The sequence below is a fragment of the Melopsittacus undulatus genome, chromosome 3 (genome assembly GCF_012275295.1).
Source record: "Melopsittacus undulatus isolate bMelUnd1 chromosome 3, bMelUnd1.mat.Z, whole genome shotgun sequence".
In the NCBI taxonomy this organism is placed as follows: Eukaryota; Metazoa; Chordata; class Aves; order Psittaciformes; family Psittaculidae; genus Melopsittacus; species Melopsittacus undulatus.
In genome coordinates, this window is record NC_047529.1 from 112,890,272 (window position 1) to 112,908,870 (window position 18,599).

The window sequence follows — 18,599 nt, forward strand, 5'->3', positions numbered from 1 at the left end:
TAGGTGTACATATTGCCTCTTTTGCTAGATTAAAATCCATCTTCTTGATCTTTATACAAAACTAAGGAATCTCAAACAAAGATCAAGGTGTGGAGAAACATCCCGATGATGCCTTTTGTTAATGTGTTAATGAACTTGCTTGGTTAATGTCATAGAAAAAGTCATATAAACCCCCAGACAAAATCTTCTACCTGAACCTGTATGCTTACTGATGATAATGCTTTTCAAAGAAAGAAGCCTGAATTAAAATATGAAAAGAAGAGGTGGGTAGATGGGGGTTCTTGGTAGCTGTTCATCTGCTAAGTGGGACAATTTTTTTTCATCTTTATTGAAACTGTTAATACATTTTGAAGCAAGTAAAGCTTTTGTGTCTTTTGTCCTTCCTTCTGATTTTGATTTTTTGTCTTCATCTGCACAACTACTTTTCCGCTAACTTGAGAGCTACTCTAGCCTATGCCATTCATCACAAGAACATCTCAGAGGGACTTGGAAATGTTTCAGGTTTTAACAATCAGAGTCTTAACCTGGTTTTTTTCTCATGTAAGTTACCTGCCTAAGCACACTGGGAAGACAAACACTGAATAACAGAAGTTGAATAATAATAGTAATGAGGAATTTTGCATGAGAAATAAAAACCTGGTAAAATCAGATCTTTTGTTGTAGATTGCTGAGATATTTTACCAGTGTAAGAAAGAGTGTCGACATTTGTCAGGCTATCCTCCATAAATTAGAATGTACAGGGGAAGTGCAGCCTTGTCTGCCATAACTATCCCTGCAATATTTGCTGGTTTGTTATGCTTTTATTTCCTTTTGAAGTATGAGGGGCTGTTTGGGGGTATATTGGTAGTACTTAAAGTCTCTGTTTTCTCTGTTCAATTATCAGTGTAACACTTTTTCTTGACCTAATCACATTTTCTGGCTTGCTTCTATATTTAAAATATAAATTGGGGAGGAGAGGAAGCAAATTCATTGTGTTGTTTGGTGGTTTTGGTGGCTTGACTTTTTTTTAATGACTTTGTTGCTTTAGTGTGCTGTAGAATACTTTAGAATACTTTTAGATTGGATATAAGGAAGAAACTCTTTACTGTGAGGGTGGTGAGGCACTGGAATGGGTTGCCCAGGGAGGTTATGGATGCTCCATCCCTGGCAGTGTTCAAGGTCAGGTTGAATGGAGTCTTGGGTGGCATGGTTTAGTGTGTGGTGTCCCTGCCCATGGCAGGGGGGTTGTAACTTCATGATCTTAAGGTCCTTTCCAACCCTAAATTTTCTATGATTCTATGATTCTAAGGTACAGCCTAGGAAACTGAAGTGTTAGTACTTATTTTCTCAGCCTATTTTGGTACTGTGCTTTATCCCTGACCTGGAAAAGCCACCTCTGCAGGTGAGAGGATAGTTCATTTTCCATAGCTCATTCAGTCCTTGTCCTTTTTGCTAGGACTACCATCAAGACTGCTAATTATAGTAATAGATTTGTGACGTGGGTACTTCTCTTCTGAAAACTGGTCAAATACATTTGATACAGGCCATAAAGCAGCCATTAGCAGGTACCAGGTTTCAGCCATCAGTTTGACCTAAGCTGTGGCTGAGCAGTGCAGTAGTGGTTTTCCTTCACATCCTGTTTATTTTTATAGCGTTCCTGTTGTAGCCAAGAAAAGCTCCCAGTCTGTTTTATATTTCCAGTGGGTTCAAACCCTTTTCTGATGAAGCTGAGTTATCTGTTTTCAATTTCAAGAAACTAAACCTGCATGAGTTAAATAAGCCAGCACAAAATAATGCCAAGAGTGGGCTTTACACAGACTTAAATATGTTTTGTTTGTGTTTGGTTTTGGGTTTTTTTACCAAAAAAACCAAAACATTGATAGTGTGGGTTGGACAGAAATACAGAATAAAACACATCTTTCAAATTCACAAATTTATTTCAGCTGTTAATATTGTAGCATCTTCCAAAGAAAGGTTTTAAAGTATTACATCTTTAAAACTTAGTTTGCTGGAAGAAAAGTGGCTTTTGAAAACTGATTTAGCATCACTGGATGCTAAGGAAAATATTAGTAAGACTTGCATTTTTTTCATGTTGGCACTCAACATCATACTTAGTGATTTAAAGACTTTGTGGAATGGTATTTTTACACTTATGTCTATGTTTTTTTTAAGGAAACTTCATAAAGACTGAGGTTTTCAGACTTCTGTTGCTGACACTTTCCTGGGTTTCCTAGCAGTGCTTTTCTTTAAATGGAAATGCAATCAGCCTTTACTTCATGGTGCCTTCGATATTTCTTTCAGGTCTGACCACTGAAGTCCAAGAGTCACGTCCTCAATAATCCCTGAAAAAAATACTGTTTCTCACCCCTTTATTACATATAGATATATGCATTTAGTACACATACAGACATCTTTACCTTGTTGTTTTGCAATATCAGTGGATTTTTCTGTATTTCACACTCAGGAACTGTGTTTGGATTACAAGAATTTGTACAGGTAGTTGATGGTATTTATATACAGACTGACTCTGATTCCCTGCTTTCATTAGCACTAGAATTCAAAATAGCTGATTCTGACATCAGTGTTAATGATGTAATAATGCTGACTCTAAGCAGATCATTTCTGATTCCCTGATACGCAGGAGCATGCCTGCTTTACTCGTGCAGGTGCAGATGTTTGATTGCACCTCATGCAAATTTGTGGAAGCATTAAATGGATAATTGTGTAGATATGGTAGCCCAGAGTGAGCCAGCGAAACAGTTTTGGAGGTTGCAGACAGTACTGAGTTTCACATACCCTGGCTGCACTTCACTTACTAGTCATGCTTGCACTCGGCTAAAGATAGCATGGATAAATATATACAGCTTGTAGCTTAGCTGCATCTCTCCCACCAGTGTGCATACATCCTGAGTGAGATCAGAGTCCTGTTGGTATTTATTTTATAGAAATTATGTTTAGTTTACATGGTTATTTCAACAGAGGGATACAGATTTTCCTGTACCTTTTGAAAATATATGGCTAAGTTGATTTTGAAGGTCTTGTGTGTAAATTTATTACTGGTCTTTGCATAATTGCCATGCCTTCAGGGATGCAACCCTACTGAAGCTAGAGATCAAGAGCAGCCCTGGTGCTAGATCAGGAAAATGGAGAAAGATTGGCTTAAGGGCCCCTTAGCTCACTGCTTCCAACAGCACACATACCAGTCGCATTGCACCACTGCTCATGCTCCTGGCAACTCGTCAGTTCCATATTTTGCTCAGCTTTATGGTTTCGGAGCTTTTACCTGCCCACACAAACTTCTTTGTGCCTACAGTAGGTGTGCATGGAAAATGCTGGGTTTTGGATGCTTAGCGGGAGTCTGACAGTAACATGAGAGAGGTGGGGTTTTTCTCCATGAGGAGGCACCTGTGCTGCCTTCCAAACTGCGTGTGTGAAGTATAGTAAATATATGGGTTAAAAAAATCATAATTCAAATCCCTATAGTGGTACTGATCAGATCTCTGTTTCTGTAGCAATGAGAACCAAAGGTGGCCATTTAAGGCTCACAGTTCATCTACCAATTTCCAGTTCTGCTTCAGGATTCTTAAAGTATTAAAGAGTGCATGCTTTAAACCCACAAAACTTACCTTTACCTAATTTTCACCATTCTAACCTAAGTTTCCACGGAAACAGGGTTGAAAAAGCTGCTGGTAGCCAGCAGGCAGTCAGCAGCCGAGAGTGAGAACTCTCCTTTGTCACTTTCCACTACTAGATGCCTGCTGCGTGCCAGTATGCAAAGCTACCTAGGCTTCTAAAATCTGGATTACTTTCAATTTGAGGGGGAAAAATTAAATTAATCTACTCCTTTCTCTCTTTGGATTGTGTCAGTAAATTCCAGGAGGGCAAATGGGCTAATGAGTCCTGATCTGTTCGGTAATACTGAACCCCACATAATCGAAGCTTTCCCAACTTAACTGGGCCTCTCCTTTCATAATTTCCATGTTTTAAGAGCATTCTCTCTCAAATTTCATGTCTGTGCACATGTAAACATATATTGTGGTACCATAACTATGTCTATCTGCATATTCAAGCCTCTTTTGCACATGGTATAGTCTCTGTATAAAATTTCCTGTTTTCCTGTATACTTAGGGAACATTTCTGAATGAACACATTATAACTGATCCTCAGTTAAATATTAGGAGTAGGGTGTGAATGGAGATGGCTTTTAACCAGAAGTAGATTATAGCTGCAGGAAGACTAAAGGGTCTGTTTGGTCAAGACTCATACAAAACTGAGATAAGCATGCACAACCTGACAAGATCAGATTAGACCCTTCCCCCACAAGTACTTTTCCCATAAATATTTATCTACTTTCTATTATAAATAACCAGGAAATGAAAAAGAAGGACAGATTCTTTTCTTTCTTTCTTTTTTTTTATAATATCCTAAATATCGAAATGCAGCTTTAAATCTTCATATAATAATAATATTTTAAGTATGTACAAGTTCCAGTACTAGTTACTGGTTTTTAAATGGTAGCAAAGTACTGAAATTCTTCGTGCCAGCTATGTAAATCAGCAGCATTTATAAACAAAGAACTTTGTGCGTATGTGCATTTTTGCCTACAATTTGGTACCTAAGAATTAAATAACTTACCACCTATGAGAGAATAGGTGTTGACAGAGTCAGCACTGCTGTATTTTTAAGCTTGCTTGAGGCAACATAGCTGGCACTGAAGTTAAGCTTGGCATTTTTTCACCCTCTCCCCCCTCCCTCCAGCCCAAGTGAATGCTCACTTCATCAATGAGAAACACAACTGACTTGCCTGCCAGATGCAACAGAGATCCATGAATTCACATCTATTCTGTAAATTTGTGTTTCATTCAGGTTGTCGAGACTTTGACTTCGCTCCCTCGTGCACTGGTGTTAAGGGGTAAAAATCTGAAGCCATACATGTGTCACTAATTCACAACTGTCTGTTGGTGATTCACTCATCAGACACTGTGGATTGCCTTTCTGCTATAATAAAGAACAGCTCTTTAGCTTTAAAATTTAAAACCTTAGAAATGTACAGAATAATATTTTTGCCTTCCTCTTTGAAAGTAACGAGCATGTACTTTTTAAAACACTTGTGTCACATAAGAATAATATTAATACTGTAAAAATCTCAAGATGAAAAATGTCCTTTTTTCTTTTCCTTTTTTTTTAATCTTTTTTTTTTCCTCTAGCATTTTGCGATGGGATAATGAGACAGATGTCTCTCAACTGGAAGGACATTTTGACATTGTTATGTGTGCTGACTGGTAAGTACATAAAAATCATAAAACTCATGTTAGAAAAATAGCTTTGCTGGAGTAATTGTACTGTGCTGCTTGCTGATGGCTAAGCAAAGTCAACAAATGAAGCACAAAGCCACCTTAACCTCAACAAATTAATATTCATCTCCATGTGACAGTTATAAGGTAGTCTTCTATCACACAGTAACTTCTACCACATTATTTCCCAAAGATTGATTTTGAGAAGCATTTCCATTTTCTGGAATTGCCTCTGTTTCATGCTTGACGTATCAGTAAATGGACGACTTAGGCAAATTGCAAATAATTATGGCTCAGTGAGGAACAGTCTGGAGAAAAGGGAGTTTATCAACACAAACAGCTCAATTAGCTTACTTCTTAGGAAAGATCTGACTATTGATATAAGGGGATATGTTTTTTGCTCCCTGGAAAATCTTTCCGAGGGGAAAAAAAAGATTTTCATAACCCTTTTTTCTCCCTATCATGTTCTATTTCTTAAATAAATTTGACAGCAATATTTGTAGACATAGGCTTCATACTATTTGCACAGGCACATGGTAATTGTAAGAGAATTCTTAATAAAAGAAAATAAGAGTACAGCACTTAATTTATGAAAAGGTGGATAGATCCATGTTACAATATGCTGTATTGTAATGATTTATGCACATGGATTTGATTATTGACACAGCCCTTTTTTGATACTGGATTTGCAGATTGTGCTGTGCTGTGTTTGCTGCATGCGGACTTTAAAAAGGATGCATTATTAATCATTTGTGCTATAGAGACAGTGTAAAAAGAGATCTGCAAATTTTATTTAAAAGAGTCGATATTTTTAAATGAGTCTGTCTCTCCTTCATGGACATTTGCTCCTGACCCATTAAATGTCCAAACCAGTAAAAGCTGTTTATATTTTCTTCCACATAACTGTTGTGAGAAACTAATCCCTGACAAAAACAGAGACTTCCTCGCACAGCTCAGTTCAGCAGATTTCTGTACCTTACTAAGAAACAGTTAAAGGAAAAAGGCAAAGGAAATACGAAGCTGTATATTGTCTTTTTAAACAATGTGCTTTTTAAGTGGCTTCTGATAAAATATTCCTCTAAAGCTTTTTTTTTTCCTTTGATATTTTGCTATTTAAGTGAACAATTCAGATTTCAGGAAAGTTGCTGGTTTTGTATAACACAGGAGAAGGTGTGTTTAGTCATCTGTTTTTTTTCCTTTTCTAATACCTGTTTGTTGACAGAATGCAACAGTGCTTCGTTTCTCTTAGCATTTGATTTCAGAAAAGTTCTTTGTTTCCAAAAAGGGCAGAGAAGGGTTTCTAACTAATCGCTGATAATGTGCCCCAGAGATGCATCATCTGATTAAAATAAGGAGCTAAACAACACCATATGATTTCAGCAAGTAATTTAGTAAATGCCTTCCTCACCAAATATTAGAATGGATACTCCAGGTTTCATTGCACAGATGAAGTTAATGCTGGACAGGATTAGATCAGATTAAGTATGAAAGTCAGATCAGAGTGCTGGCGGACATGAGCAGGAGGGCAGCAGTCTTCTCGGAGGCTTAGACAAGGCTCACATATGGATGTTCTCCAGATTATGTGGGTGAAGCAAGGTCTTGCCAAGAGATTTAGAGTTAAATTTGTTCTTCACACAAATATCAAAACAACCTGGCTGTGCCATCTCTTGTGTTCTTGATACTCACACCATGTCATCCTATTTGTGCTGGGAGTACAGCAGAGTGGAACAAGACTTAAGTTGGGGTTTTCTCAGTAATATTGCTGCCTAATACTCCTCTCAGCCTGTTTGGAAATAGTGTAGTTTCTTTAGGAAACAAAGAATCAAACATGACAGGTAAAATACATAATGCATTTTCAATCCCTGTGTTTTGTACATTTATTTTGAAGCACTTAGGATGCAGGTAAGTGTATAAATATTTATAGATTTCTAAAAAATAAATAAAAATGTGCAGGTTAGTTTAAAGTGCATCACAAATTGTCCCTATTTTCTTACTGCCAAGTGCCCATATATATAGTTTAATAAGCATGAAAATCCCTTCATTGTTTGTTTCTTTTAGAAAGCATTCTTTTAATTATGGACACTGGGGTTTCTGATACATGAAAAGGCTGGGGGGGGGGGGGGGGGGGGGGGAGGGAGCAAATGTTCCATGCTTTATCGAATTTGAATCTTCTTTGCATTTTCATGTATTTCTCTTCTGAGATACAGAATTGGTTTGAGAACTGTTGGCAGGATTTTTACTTTCTGAAATTTTTGGGCTGCTATTGAAAAGGGGAAAAAAAATCTCTCTTTTCTTATAGCTCCTCAGCTGAAACCTGAAGTATGCAGTGATAAAACCAGATAGAATAGATTGCATTCAGTTTAACACCATCATATAACTCATTGTCAGTCAATAAAATCTGAGATTAGAACAGAGAACTAGAAAGCAAAAAAATCTGAGTTCAAATATTAGGTACATGGATAAATTTTTATTGAAGTATTTCCAGCAAGGGTGATATTGTCTGATTCTCTGAATAGCTAACCAGTGGTACTGCTTGATCCCATTTACATGAAAACAAGCTCTATTCATAAACATATTCCAAATCCACATGGAGGTTCAAGTAAAAATGTACATGATTACAACTAGCAGCGATATGTTTATATTCATATATTTACAGTCAGACTTTCCTAAAGCTTGTGTGCAGGAGTGGAAAATAAGTTATTTCCCAGAACAGACAGTCTATTAGTTAACAGCTAAATTTAGCAGCTCAACTAGATTATAAAATAAATAAGAGGCAAACTGTGAAAGCTAGTCATTATTTAACCATTCAGGAGTTTGACAATAAAAACAGTTTCATGGTTCAGCAGTTCCGAAATAACTTGTAAAATGTCAACAATGAGATAAAAATAAGAGAAAAAAAAATCATCTTGGTGAGGCTACACCTGGAAGAAGGACACACTGGGAAAAAACCCACTGAAATAATGGAACTTTAAAGTGTATCTGCCAACCTCATGTTTTTGAGGGGCAATTTTAAGGCCAGGTAAGGGCTGCTAGGATTTTAGACTTTCGTTTGCCCTACACTTGTGGATATAAAGTCATGCAGGTGCTGGAATTGTGAGTGTGAATAGAGGAGGATAAATAACATGTGCCTGTATTGGACTGGCCACAAACAGGACTCTTCCAAAGCTCTTGAGAACCTCAGATTTCTGATTATTTAAAAGAAAGCATATATCCTTTTCTTTATTACAAAAAATGTTGCTGAAATTTTTAATCCAGGGAGCTTGAAGGCCAGTAGGACTGAGCCAATAGAAAAACCTTTGTTTTTCACATTCCTGCGGAAAACATTTTCACAGGTAACTTTAATGTAGAGACAGTGTAAGGTCTAGATCCCCATATCGTTTTGGAAATGCATGATATCCCATTTTACTTAGACTGATTGTATTCTTAAAGTTTGGCACACACACAGAAGTATTTGCACAACAGAGACCAGGGGGGACTATACCACATTACTTTCCCTACTGAGATTTTTTTGCTGAAGTAATGGGGAATCGTGGATTCACCAGGAATGTAGAGCTGAACTGAAAGTATTCTTTAAATAGCTTAAAACCTGTCAATTTCATCTTGGTTAGTGCATTTCTTTTAATATAAGGAGTGTTTTTTGCAGGAACATAATCAGATCTCTGTCCTTCTTCAGTTTAAATTTATTACTCATGTTAAGCCTGATTTCTTGCACGCACTTTCAAGTACATTGGAATCTGACGACATGGAAGCAAGGTTTTTTTCAGTCTTTGTCAGTTGAAGGCGAACAAAAAGATAAATGGCTGTATTCAGTAGGCACAATGTATAAATGTAATCATGTCTGAAGTACACCTGTAAACTAAGCTCTTTTACCAGTTGCAAAATATGCAAAAAGATAAGTTCACATCATAGCCTATGAAGTATCTGCCCCTTACTGCGAGGGACAAGGTGAAAGGGTATCAGCATGAAGCAAACTGAGAATCTACTTGGTTTGGTTTATTTTAATTTGTTTGCTTGGGGCTGACTCTTACTTCTGTACAGTTTTTATATAAACTTTCATTTTGGTTTTAATAGTAATCTGAAATCACTGCCTGCCTGTTCATTCATATTTCGCAGGTTAAGAGCACTGCCTAAAACAAGGTCTGAATCCTCAGCTGTGTTCTTGCCTCTGTGATCCACATTTCCTTCTGACCCAAGAAAACCTTGCTATTCCTCTCCTGAGCTACTGCTTTCACAGTGTCCTTACTACATAAACATGAGACATTACCACTAAAGTAATGGCGAGCTAAGCCAAATTTGAACTGAGGTGCGAGAACTGAGTGTAAATGATTTAGAACACTACATTATTTAACTTCACTAAGCTGGTGTGAGCTTTAAGGGTTTCTCTTGGGTACATTTTCAGTGTGCTCTGGTAGTATTTAGTCATACAAATTCTATTGCTAAGAGAAATTGTGTGACTAAATCTCCTTGCATGGTCCAAATCCTGTGCTGGTCCTGTCTGTAGCACAGATTATCTGACAACTTCTTAAAGATTTTCCTCATCCAAGGTATCCTTTGACTTAGAGGAAGGATGGAGATACTCCCTGGAGTCACTGTTTTGTATTAACATTGCTTCCAGCCTTCTCTGCTCCCTCTGGTCACAGTATGTGGCTCACAGACCAACAGACTAAAAATCACAATATTGGAGGCTATTTTAATTTAAGTAGGTCCTGTTTCCAGGTTCAGGCTTTTCGGATGGCAGGGACAATTTGGGAGGAGACCCAGGGCAACCGTCCCAGGTTGTCTGGATTTCCTAAGCTGAAAGGGCTAAGAGTTAACCTCCCATACCACCAAAATTTCAATTGGGGTTGGATGGACAGAAAAGGTATTATTGAAGTTGTCTAATGTAGCAGGTCATGTAACCATTTGAACTTCTCAGACACTCCGTTTCTGCTGAACAAAGGCCTGTAGTTCCCTCATTGTAAAGGAACAAGATTGGTGGCAGCAGTTGTGCTCCTATCTCATTGTAAAAGGAGAGAATGGTATGCAGCTCCATTAAAAAGGAATTTAGCTCTGGTAAGCTGCCCCGAAATCATGTTTTCACTACACTGCTTTCAGAAATAAAAAATATCATAGATGCATTTTTCATTTTCAGTGTACTTCTGTCTATACAGGATCTCAGGCACTCCTAAATGTGTGCATGTTTGCAATATTTTATGTTAAAGTAAATTAATAATTCCTAGTGATTCTTTTGGGAGACGACTCATGCACTGTATTCCACCTCTTCTGCAGGGGGCTAAGTTCATGGTGAAGTGGTGTCTTATGCTATCTATCTGAATAGGGATCTACCTGAGGTGAATGTCATTAAAACTCCCAGGAGGTATTAGACCTATCGCTTGCTGTTTCAAGGAATGAAATTCAAACAAGTAAAATTAATCAAGGCTGAGGGGCAGCCTTCATACCAATTGCTAAAGTTTGTATTTTCCTATGGGCAGGTTATCAGAGAGATTGTTAGCTAGTACTTCAGTATCTTGAGAAGAAATTCGAAAGGTATTACTTTTATATGAAATGTTCTTTAAGAAAAGTACCCAGCCTACTGCATCTTCTCAAGAATATGAGGTTCTGACAGATTTTACTGATGAGATTTGGTCACTGCCAAGTTTTCTGATAGGCTCTCTCATAGCTGCTTGACCCTATTATATGTAATATTGTATTCTCCTTGGTAGCTATGGAGTATGCGTTCCTAAATATCCCACATTCTGTTCTCAGTGACTGGCATGTGATTGGCAGACCACTTTTTTCTCTTAGCTGTTTTCATATATTCTTTATATTCTTTAAGAAATTTCAAACCTGGGGAAAAAAAATTACCCACATCTCTGCAGAAAGAGATGTTTAAGAATAAAGGAAAGGGAAGTATCACGAAGAATGGACAAAATGCCATGTAGTGTGGCTCTCAAGCTTGGCACAGGCTGGGAAGCAGTTTCATTGCAGAGAAAGCATGAAAAATGATGAAGGAAAAAATATCACATAATTTGTGGCCTGCTTGACAGAGTTTCTCATCTGAATTGCCAATATAAATGTAGCTCATGGTAGTAAGGACTGAAAGGCATCAGTTGCTATCCGATGGTTGTTCACTAACCATTGTAAATGCACTCTCATCCACAGTAACTACATGTCCACAAATATCTAGTCAAGAGTGATTGGCACCCCGGTTGCCACTATTAGTATATACATTAAGGTACTGAGGGGCATGAAGAATGAATTATCCCCTCAAATCATGAGGTAATCACACCAAAATAGGGCTGAGCATGTTGGCAACATCACATGGGAAAATTGGCTCTGCTGCTGTCCTTGTGAGACCCATGCTGGTGATGAAGGATTTCACTTTTGAGAGGACAACAGTGTTTGAGGGAGAGAGGAGGTAGGGCCTTGTCAGTCTTTACAGTGATAGATAGACTTATAAAAAGAACAAATAGTTAATATGTTAACATAATAGTTAACAATTAATGCCACAACTGTGAAGTTAAAAGGAAAAAATACTCTTAATAGTAACACCTGAAATGCAATAGAAAACACTTAAAAAACCTCCACACCCCCATCTTGTATTAAGAAAAAAAACATGTAAAATGTTAACTTTGTCTATTGATCCTGATTTCTGCTATGGTAGTATTTTTCGTAGCTAGCATATGTGGTCTGGGATTTTCAGCTATAAATATCTGTTCATGAAGATGTTTTAGCTTTGGTTTAGATTATAGTTGGTTCATGTATTTCATAATATTTAGAAGTACCTGAACTGGGCAGAAATGTAGATCACAGTTTCTCTTTTACAGCATTGTGTAAACATATGTAATTAGCCTTGTACTTATCTGCATTAGTATCATTAGTATTGAAAACCCATTTTAATCTGGATTCTCTTCTCTTCTCAATGTCAGTCTCTTTCTGGACCAGTACAGAGCTAGCCTTGTTGATGCAATAAAGAGATTACTCCAGCCCAGTGTAAGTATGTTTCTATTTTCTCCTGAACACTGGCTTCAGAATAATTAGTCTGTGCACAATGATTGAGAGAGTAATGGAATGGCAGGATTAATGTCATGTAATACTTTAATACTTATTATGTCCAACTTCAATTGAGTCTTCTAATCTATCAGATTCTTTCCTAATCATAAACTAGGAAACTTCTTATACTTGGCCTTCTGATAAGGAACACAGTGGGTAGTAAAATAAATGAAACCGCTTCAAAGATAGCGTCAGATTATTTTTATCAAAGCGTTTCTCAAGTAGTTTCCTTTGATAATAATGTCTTCGTATTAAAGTAAAAGTACGATATTGAAAGTTTTTATGTTGGCTTCTGTCATTTGTAATCCCTTCAATTGTAACCTTTGTCATTGTGTATTTATTTATTATGAAAGACTATTTCTTCTTTTCATTTCTGTTTGTATAAAATGAGCAAAACCCTTATGCATAGATTGTAGACTAAAACTTTTCTCTATTAAGCCCTGTGTTTACATGTTTTTATGCCTTGGAATATAATAAAATTAAGCTTTTCATAAAATGCTTGCATGTTCTACAGGAATGTCATTAGAGAAATATTTTACTGATTTCAATCTATTAAACTGTTAAATTGAGACCTACAGGGAAAAAAAATGCTGTCATATGCATATGCTTATACCCAACAAATAATGTTGACTCTGAAAAAAAACAGTTAAAAAGAAGATATCAAAATAGGAGAAAACATGTGAAGTAATTGCTATAGGTAGGAATTTGAAATAGGAATTTTACCTTTAATGCTTAACATAAAAATCTTCTGTTAAGGTAAACTTTACATATCAGAACAAAAGTATTTCATGCTAGCAAAGCATTCTCCAAACTTCATTTTAAAAGTGTATTGTAATTTTGTACAAGAGATTTTCTCTGTAAAAGGAACAGAAGACTCAAACGTGCAAAGGCTTAAGAAACTGAGTCGTTTTAGCCATGTAAGTAATCCCATTCTTTGCTAAGAGTGATCAGGTTTCTATTCTTGGTTCTATCACAGACTTTCCTGAGTGACCTAAGGCAAGTTACTTAAGACTGAATTATTTTAATGAGCGGTGGGGCAAGGCTGCCAGGAAGACAGGAGAAATGTAGCCACTAAGGAAAAGGTTACCCACACATTTCTTTTATTGGCAGCAAAGGGAGGTTAAGCAGCTCCTGCTCAGTGTGATGCATTCTGACTTCCATAATATATCGTCTTGTCAGGGTGCAATAATTCTGGGGATGAAAGATAATCAAAGATGATTCCAGTTAAAAAAAAATGTCAAAAGTACTTTCTTTTTCAACCCAGATCAATGTCCATACCTGGTTCTTCAGGTAGCCCCATACGCCACTGTACTGGCCTCACTTGTCAGTCCTGGGGTGACAGTTGGACTTGATGATCTTAAAGGTCTTTTCCAACCTAGGTGGTGCTAAGATTCTATGAAGGGATACTGGGGGAGTAGCAGTGTCAGGAAGAAAAGTGTACAAGAGATGCTCTGGTGACTGACCTGGCTTAGAGCCTCTAGACTGAAAGAATAGTTCTTGATTGCTTTGTCTCCTGCTTATACCTACTCATGGTCTGGTGGTCTGTATTGCCAAAACCGTGAGTACACACATACATTTTTATATGCACACACACATACATTCTTTACCTGGGCTGATTAGCCCAACCAGAGAATTTGATTTAAAAAACAATGGCAATAAGGCAGCTTGAATCTTTAGTGTTTGCAGCTCAAGTTCCCATCTATAGACACCTTAGGAATTGAGAACCTGATTTTAAATGAAAACTGACCTGAATTTGTTGCTTTTTAACTCCAGTCAGCTAATTCAGATTCAGAGCAAGCCTTTGTTTTCAGAGCAGATGAACTACAGTCCTTTCTGAATGTAGATGGAATAGAGGGAGATGGCTTTTTGTCACCTGTCCTCCTAGTGTGGGTTGTTTCTGATTATTGTGATTAATAGCATAACCTGTGTTACTTGCTATACATTTTAGGCTATGACTTCTTATCAGCAGTGGTAGCCTGGGAAATTGTTGCTCCTTGCCAGTTGCAAAGTTTTGGACCACTGTCCAAACTGTTTTATAACTAAAGTAATTTGCCTAATGCTCTTTCTGGATGGTTATATGGATGGATATCCAGTCTTGGCATGGTCTTTCAAATTACTGTAATTCATAACTTAGAGGGCAGCGAACTATTACTTGAAGTGGAAGCTGGGAATATGGACCCAGACACCTTAAAGGAGCTCCCTTGTCCAAAAAGGACATGTTGAACAGAGATGCCTTCAAGCATATGCTTTCATGGTTTGAAAGACCCAAATATAAGCATATACTTAACTGAGATTCCAAGAGAAGATGCAACCACAAGTATAAGGTAGTTATTTTTATTGTTCTAGTTAACCTGTATAAATCTCAGGTTAACATCAGAGGGAACTTTACTAAATGGCCCTATACTTTGGCCTTTAAGGGAAGAATAAATTAATAGTGATTTCATTTGCCAGTTGCAATAATTAAGAATAGTTTATGAGCATTACTTTATGCCCAATCTAAGTCATAAACTACTTTGATTAAGTTCACTCTTCTACAAGACTTCATAGTATGGCTGCATGAACAGTTGTATTGGCACAGGAAGAGGGGACCAGAAATTCCCCCAAGCAGAAATAAACAGCTTGCAGAGTTATTGGGGGCTGCAGTTTCTGTCTGAATTTGTTGTAAGTGCAAATGCCACCTGTAAACTGATTCCAAGAATTAGGCACTGAAATCATACACCAAAAAAACTTATCTTCAATGTATGTATTTTATTCCTCTTATAAGTGTGCTACTTGACTTGCCAACGTTTAGGTTTTTTTCTATAGTTAAAATGTACTTGTCATTTCAATCTCAGAGTAAGCAGTTGCTTGTGTATTTTCCTATTTAGAAACATTTTTAATGAAGTCTTTGATTCTTCTGTGGCCTATCCCAGTGAAGTCAATGCGATGCTATTGAGTCATAATCAGTACCAGCAAATAAGGCTGAATTTAATAGTGATTCATGAGTAAACTTAGTCATAGTCATGTCCAACGTGTCACATGATTTTACTGAAGCATTTTAGTGACACTTCAAACTATTGCAGCTGACATTTTCTTGTGTGTTTTGTTCACAAGTATTTTCCTGGCTGACAAAAGGCTATTTTGAACTTTAAACATCATCCTAATGTGGGAGGCACTTTTGCATTCAAATCAAATGAACCTGGGATAGACCATCAAGTGCAGATCCAGGCCACTGATCTAGTTTATTGTATAACAACCAAGAAATGAAACTCAGTTTAAAACCAGAAATGTGAATGGAGCCCCAGGACAAGTAACAGAATTACAGAGATCAGGCAGTTGACAAGAAAGTGCTTTAAACCCAGAATATGACTGACCAGAACTGACAACAGTATCTCCACATTGCCTGCCAGTTTTGATGAGATTATTGTAGTATTAAATCAAGATTTTGGAGGTTTTATGAGCAAAGGCAAGATGCTCGGGTGTTTTAGATGCACACTAAATTCAATAGGTGAATGGGTTTTTACACCAACTACGGAGCTGGCCAAAAGTAATTGTGTGATGTTTTCCATAAAAGTCCATTCCCCTTTTTTGAAGTTATTTCAAGATTTTCAGCCTGGTTTAAAGAGATATTTCATATTATGTTTATTTCTATTTTACTGTATTCCTAAATCTGAAGTCATCTACAGAGTTTATGAGAATGAATGACCACATGGTCTGCTGCCTGCAAATGGAAATCTGTAAGGGGGTACTGTTGTATGAGCATTGAAGCTGTTGGATCAGTGACCACTGTAGGACGTGCAGCCTCCAGCAATCTCTGTTCACAAGGTTTAGCCATTCCTGAAGTCCCCGTGTGAATTGTGTGGTCAGTAAGGCCTGGGTAGAGAACACATTTCCCTTTACAGTGACCTCTCTGTGAAGCTGCCCATGAAGATGAGGGTCTCCAGAGGGGGGTCTCATCCTTCTCATACCAGGAAAGGTCTCTGCAGAACAGCATTCTGGGGAGTGTGAGGTGGCAGCAGGAGGAGGAGGATCCTCAGCTGAAGGCTTCCTTTGCTGCCCACTACTTTCTGATGACATTAAAGCATGCCAAGGATGTGAGGGAACTGATTGTGAATTTCCTGTGTTTAATGTTTTTCATCCTGAGCTGAGCCTATATTCGGACCTAACATTTACATAAGCAATTCCAGTGCCTTGGGTGGGAGTTTACACCCCTTTGCACCTCATATTTAGCCACAGAATTAAAGTTACAGCTACACAAATCAACAGAAGTGAGTTGCTTTGGATATTGCTCTTTGTCTCCTTTGTGCTTACATTTCCCATGAGAAAGATGAGGATAACAGTGTTTTCCTTCCTCACAGAGGCATTGTGAGAATAAGTACAGTGCTGTGGTACTAATGATTGGGGTCTTTGAAGTACACATTAGTAGCGTAGATACCAATGTAGAGTTTTTATTGCTGCCTCACTGCATGTTGTCTCAGCATAGTGTGAGGTGTCCCTGTGCATGGCAGGGGGGTTGGAACTAGATGATCCTAAGGTCCTTTCCAACCCTAACTATTCTATGATTCTATGTGTACATGAGCTGTAACACAGATTTGTACCCTCTCCTCCTCACTAAGTATCTGTGTCAGCAGTGTAACTTTCCAGAGTTGCTGTTGAAATGATCTCTTCTGGTCAGTTTTTCCTGTGGTATACAAGATTTCATTTTCTCAAGCCAAATATTCTTCTACAGCATCTAATCATTGTATAACTCCTTCAGGTCCCTGAAATCATCTTTTTTGTCTCTTCAGTTGATTACAGCACCTCACAAATTAGTCTTAGCTCTCATTAATATAGGAGTTAAATGCAAGAACTCACAGTAAACTTTGTGGCTCCGCTCGGTGTAATATGCTGTTGGTTGATATTAACCTTTGTTTACAGCTCTTCAACCAATTTCCACTCCATGTGACAGAACACAGTATTCAGCCAATTAGAATTAATTTTGCAAGTAAGATTTCAAGAGATGTTATGTCAAGTAGGTTAGGTTTGGGGCTAGGACTTTGCACAGAATGACTAAAATCTGTCATTTCAAGGTACAGTCATTTCTGTTTTCTTAAATACAGAAGGATGAACAAAAAATTAGCAAATGGACCATAATGTATTGCCTGGGCATCCTAAATGGCCTGATTGTCTTGAAAGATCCAGAATTACTATGCAAGAGCATTAAGTCCTTTAAATGCAATTTACCAATTTCAGGTCAAATTTTGTTGGCTGCTCAGGTAGTTTAAAATACCTTCAAAAAATCAGTTATTAGGTCTGAATTGCTTCCCATTTTGCCTTGTTTTACACTGCTGTAATTCCACTGATAGCAAATGGGGGGTACTCTTCTATGTGGGAGAGTGAAAAAAGGAGATCAGTATTTAGTCTTTGCATGGTCGTGAGCTAACAAATGGATTTTGCATTGAGTGTATGTTTTGTATGCTTTTTCTGGGTTTTATTTTGGTAATTCATAGCCATCATTATGATATGAAAAGGAGCAGATGTCTGGCAGTTGGCAGTTTTCTAAAGAAAATATTTATTTATTACTTTCTATTTTGCAATTGTTTAATTACAGAAATCTTGCATATTTTGAACAATTATTCATATTACCCCATTTTAGTGTTTAACCAAGAGAACAATTTACTTTTCTAGCATGAGTTTATTGAAAGCTTAGTCAGGTGTGTGTTATATCTGGTTCCCTTCCAGTTTTAAATATGTATAAATTCTCTTTTTAATGTTCCAGGGAAAAGCAATGGTATTTGCTCCACTCCGAGGGAATACTTTAAACCAGTTTTGCAATCTAGCTGAAAAAGCTGGTTTCTCTATCCAAAGACATGAAAATTATGATGAACACATTTCGAACTTCCACTCCAAGGTTAGTTTTCTGCTTGTGTTAGATAACACTTTAATCCGCATTGCATTTTGAAGAGATCATGGTCCTTTTGGCAGGTAACCTAAATGTTTGATTAAAGTACTCCTTAGGTGTGCTGTTTCTGAACAGCTATTTTTGTATCTGATTATTTTGTGTGGTAGAACCATCCTTTATCTCTGCACGCCTAGAAGAGGTTTGCAGGAGCATCTCCTGTTTACCCTTTTCATTCATGGAAATCTAATTTATGAGAGTCTTTTCTTGTTTTTGTTGGCTGCGTATAAGTATGTGTCACACTAGCATTTTTAATAAAAAGCTTGCAACTTTTAAGTAGGTTAAATACTGAAATGGAGTGAAATAAATAGGAGGTGAATGTCTAATTGTATCATATCGTACCTTAAATCCTTATCTCTGGCTGCTTTATGGCCGGG

At 37.4% G+C, this 18,599-nt stretch overlaps 1 protein-coding gene across 1 annotated transcript in view; it reads left to right on the forward strand.

The window, feature by feature from the left end:
• Positions 1-18,599, forward strand: part of CAMKMT (calmodulin-lysine N-methyltransferase) — a 206,118-nt gene that overhangs the window by 179,836 nt on the left and 7,683 nt on the right. Inside the window, exons 8-10 of the mRNA XM_034060861.1 lie at positions 5,187-5,261; positions 12,182-12,245; positions 18,043-18,174. Coding sequence (XP_033916752.1) covers positions 5,187-5,261; positions 12,182-12,245; positions 18,043-18,174 — 271 coding nt within the window. The remainder of the gene's footprint in view (positions 1-5,186; positions 5,262-12,181; positions 12,246-18,042; positions 18,175-18,599) is intronic.